This window comes from Staurois parvus, unplaced genomic scaffold (genome assembly GCF_062004578.1).
Source record: "Staurois parvus isolate SC_StPar_1 unplaced genomic scaffold, SC_StPar_1.0 ptg000738l, whole genome shotgun sequence".
Taxonomy (NCBI): Eukaryota; Metazoa; Chordata; class Amphibia; order Anura; family Ranidae; genus Staurois; species Staurois parvus.
In genome coordinates this window covers 354014-358297 of record NW_028318534.1, presented here as the reverse complement: position 1 = coordinate 358297, position 4284 = coordinate 354014, and the positions used below count along the sequence as shown (strand labels likewise).

General features: G+C 37.4%; 1 protein-coding gene across 1 annotated transcript; it reads right to left on the bottom strand.

Moving 5' to 3' along the window:
- Nucleotides 1–1591: 1591 nt before the first annotated feature.
- Nucleotides 1592–2560, bottom strand: LOC149445220 (olfactory receptor 11L1-like). Its single transcript, XM_089654070.1, has one exon. The coding sequence runs from the start codon at nucleotides 2558–2560 to the stop codon at nucleotides 1592–1594; it is 969 nt and encodes a 322-aa protein (XP_089510196.1).
- Nucleotides 2561–4284: the final 1724 nt, after the last annotated feature.

Genomic DNA, 4284 nt, shown 5'->3' with positions numbered 1-4284 from the left:
ACTTTCCGGATGCCAATCTAAACCAGCAGATGCTCAGGAGAGATAGAAAACAGGGCCATCAATTGTGTAGTATTTCACACAAATATTTATTAAATAAAAGAATGTCATTCACATATTAAAAGAGCAATACTAGTAATACAGGCTTCAATTTGTTCCAAGCTACTAGGATCAACTCCTTCCGGTCTCGGCTGTGAATGGAAGTGAGGTCACCAGGCACCGTCCATTGTGTTGCACCACAAATCATGTGACGTCTTCAGGGATGGGGTCGAGTGACCATCAGCCGACTTTATAGTGAGCGGAAGTTGCTACTAATCACCTAGACAACCACCACTTCCTAGGTACCTCATACTGCTGATACTAACCACATCCACAAATTGGTGATATAAGGCAATGCATTGGGGAAACCATCAGAACTTGTATATATATCTCATACCGTGGTCACGGGATGGCGATATACTGATATGCAATGAAGCAATTAATGTCGTTCTGTATATGGCTTTATCGACAATAAATAAATACTCAATTAATATCAAAATATAAAATGATAATAATGAGATTGAATTAAAAAATCATAAGAAATATATATATAATTCAATAAAATGCCACGATGCTGTATAGTTATAGAATGAATAAAATAATTTTAAATAATTTTAAAATTACTCCTATTAATCTATACTCGCTATTTTGGGAAAAAATGGTCCAGTGATTATGTATAAACCTAGACTAAAAATGTACTGATACTATCCTATCTGATTTAATAATTTGTGATAAAACAATTGATGTTGAATTCAGGATCCAGGAGAAGAAACAGGAACTATTCTGCAGGCACACACTAAATTTATTTGCATAATTATTAATGTGGAATGTATGTTCCTTGCTAAAGAACATTATTTTTTGTCAGCTTGTAATGGGTAAAGTTCCACTTTAATTTAGATTGTTGCTCTAATGCATTGTTAAATAGCTGGCAAGGCACCGACACTACAGCACACAACAACACACGTGCCATGCATTGTGGTGCGCTACATTTTAAAAAGAGGTTATGTCCATTTAATAAAAAGTTCTGATGCCTTAGCAGTCCTTTTAAAGAGAATAGTCTGCCTTAATACAACATGTGTTAGCACACATGCAGGAAAGAAATGTAGCACAATGTTAAAGTGGTAGTAAACTTTATCTCGTACCTACAGGTTAGCCTATAATAAGGCTTATCTGTAGTGAATATCTCTTAAACATGCACCATTTAGGAAATATTCAATGTGCAGCAACCAGTGACATCACCAGCGTATGCGTACTGCACTCTCAATGGACAACACACTTGAGTATGCTGTCCATTGAGAGTGCTGTGCCACAATAATGGCTCCCGTGTGCATGTGTGGTATTGACGTCATTGTGGCTCAGCCATTCAAACGGCTGCAGCTTGCAAGTCTGGAAGGAAGACCAGGTGAAGATGCAAACCTTGTTAACATTGTCAGCTTCCTGCTGGAGGGATCTGTTTGTAGGTATGTTTGTTAGTATGTGCTAGTATGCGTTACATTCTAGCACATTATGACATAAGCCTACAGGTGGGACTTTTTTATGCAACTTTACTACTGCTTTAAGGTTTGAAGTGGCTCAAGAGATGCCTTTCTTTTCTTATCAAACATTTTCTCAAACATTTTTGCACACCTGTTTTAAAATTTTTGTTTCTCAAGCTATATATTATGGGGTTGAACATGGGAGTGACAACTGTGTAAATAAGAGATAAAGTCTTACTAACTGTGTTTGAAAAGTTATGTGTGGGTATCACATAGACACTAATAAGTGTTCCATAATATGTGCACACTGCAGCCAGGTGGGAGCTGCATGTGGAGAATGTTTTCCATCTACCTGTGGATGATGGGATCTTCAGAATAGTAATAATAATGCAAATGTAAGTTCCAATAACAAATAAAAATGGAAAGAGTGTCACTGAAGATGTAAATATGAAGGTCTCTATTTCAACTGCATAGGTGTCTGAGCAAGAAAGTTGTAGTATGGGAGCAAAATCACAAAAAAAATGATCGATAATTTTAGGTCCACAAAATTGTAGCTGACTAACCATAATTAATGTAATTGACATGCTAGCAAAGGCACATACCCATGATAAAAGAACAAGTTTGCCACAAAATGCAAAACTCATCACAGAACAATAATGGAGTGGTTTGCAAATAGCTTGGTACCGATCATAGGACATGGATGCAAAGAGGAAGCACTCTGTTGCTCCCAATGACCCACACAGATAAAATTGTGCAAGACAGTTTCTGAGAGTGATAGCAGCACCATCCTCCCATAAAACATGTAAAAACTTAGGAATAAGATTGGTAGTAAATACAACTTCTGATAAGGATAAACTACACAGGAAAATATACATTGGAGAATGAAGACATTGTTCAGATGCGATGACTGACATTATTAGAAGATTTCCTGTTACTATCATCATGTATATCATAAGAAAAAAAATAAAGAGGAAAATTCTACTGCTTTGCACATGGTCCATTCCAGTTAGCCAGACTTCAGTAGTTCCTGAGTAGTTGTCCTCCTTCATTTTATTATAGCACTGAGTAACAATACTGGTTTAAACTGAATGACCAGTAACTTTACTTTGCTGAATATATAGGTGTTATGTATTTTGCTTAAAATATTTGTTCTCTAATCTTCCAAGCTCTTCTACGAAATAAAAGCCAAACGTTATGGTGTGTCTTTGCTGTAGAACAGGTAATTTATTCTTTGTGTTCTGTGAATCTCACATTGCATGGAAAGCTTTTGTATAGTGAATTGTTTCACTGGGTGGCTTGTGGTAGTTATAGTCTGCTTAGAAGCCTGAAGGGTAATTAGAGTTATATTTATCACATGTATTTACATACACTGTTTTTGATGATTAAAACCTCTGATGTAATTCTCGCTGGATCAATTGTAATTTATATCCTGAATTCATCAACATAGTTATTACAGATAAAAATAACATGCCACAGTAATTTGCTATAAAGTTATCATTAAAGTTTTAGCCAAGTGTGGAAAGTTTTATTACGTAATAAAGTGGATCTGAACTGCTATCCTATAGGGAACCTGTACAAATATTAATTGTACCTAAGCAATACACTGAAACATTTTTTTTTTGTAATTCTTTATTCATTTAGACATTGTGCATATACAAGGGAGTACCATCACACAGTAAACAATAAGGAAACAATAAACATCACTGGAAACATTTACGCGCGCTATATGGCACAACAAATCACAGTGTTCCAGTAAACAGGAACAGAAGGCTAGATACAAGTTGTCTGTTAAATAAAATATTCTAATGCCACTCATACTGGAAATGTAGGGTGATGAGCCTGCAATACACAAAATCTAAATTAAACTGTTATATTTTAAAACACAGAATGGGTCCATTATGGGATCAGAGAAATAAGATGGAAAAATTTTGTAGAAATTTTTTTTATCTTCTTAACTCTTTGGGAAAGGGAGAAAAAAAAAATTGGGGGGAATGAAGGGGAGAAGCTAAAAGGGGAAAGGAAAGACAAGACAGAGAGGATGAATTGGGAACTCATCGAGAGTACTGGAGGTAGATCTTGGGGGTGGAGGGGCAGAGTAGGACAGGGCCCCCCACTCCTTCTATTCCTCCCCCAAAGACCAGTCATAGGGTTCAAAGTCTAACCTACAGAAGGTAATGTTGAGGAGGACTCACTTCTTGCTTGGGGGAAGTTGGCACCACATCCATATATTGCGCTGAGCAAGTATACATTGTTCGAGGTTGCCACGTCTCCCAAAAAACATCTTCCTTATTGCTAAGGGAGGTAGTTAGGCTTTTCATTGAATTAATTTAATTCAACTTCGCAAACCAGTGACCCCTAGTCAGGAGAGAGGTTTGCTTCCACAGATCTGGAATGCATGCCCATGCCACATTCAGAAGATGAACTGTCAGGGAGAGGTTATAGCGATGTAGTGGTACCAAGTTGAGATAAAGGAGGTAGGCCAATGGGTCTGTTCCCAAATCCACGGAGGTCAACTGTGAGACTAAGTTCCTCACTCTCTTCCAGAACTGATTCAGCAAAGGACATTGCCAGAAGATATGCAGTAAAGTGACCTCTTCCTTCTGACAGCGCCAAGACAAACTGGAGACTGAGGGGTAAAATTTGTTCAGTAGCACCGGGACCCTATACCACCTGGACAGAAGTTTGTATCCATACTCTTGGAAATGATTAGCTATCGAGGATTTGTGAGCTAATTGAATGATCCAGTTCACTTGTTCTTCTGAAAAGGACATCA

Excerpts from the sequence above, each read along its gene's own strand:
- LOC149445220 (XM_089654070.1), bottom strand. The coding sequence starts at position 2,560 with ATGAAGGAGGACAACTACTCAGGAACTACTGAAGTCTGGCTAACTGGA.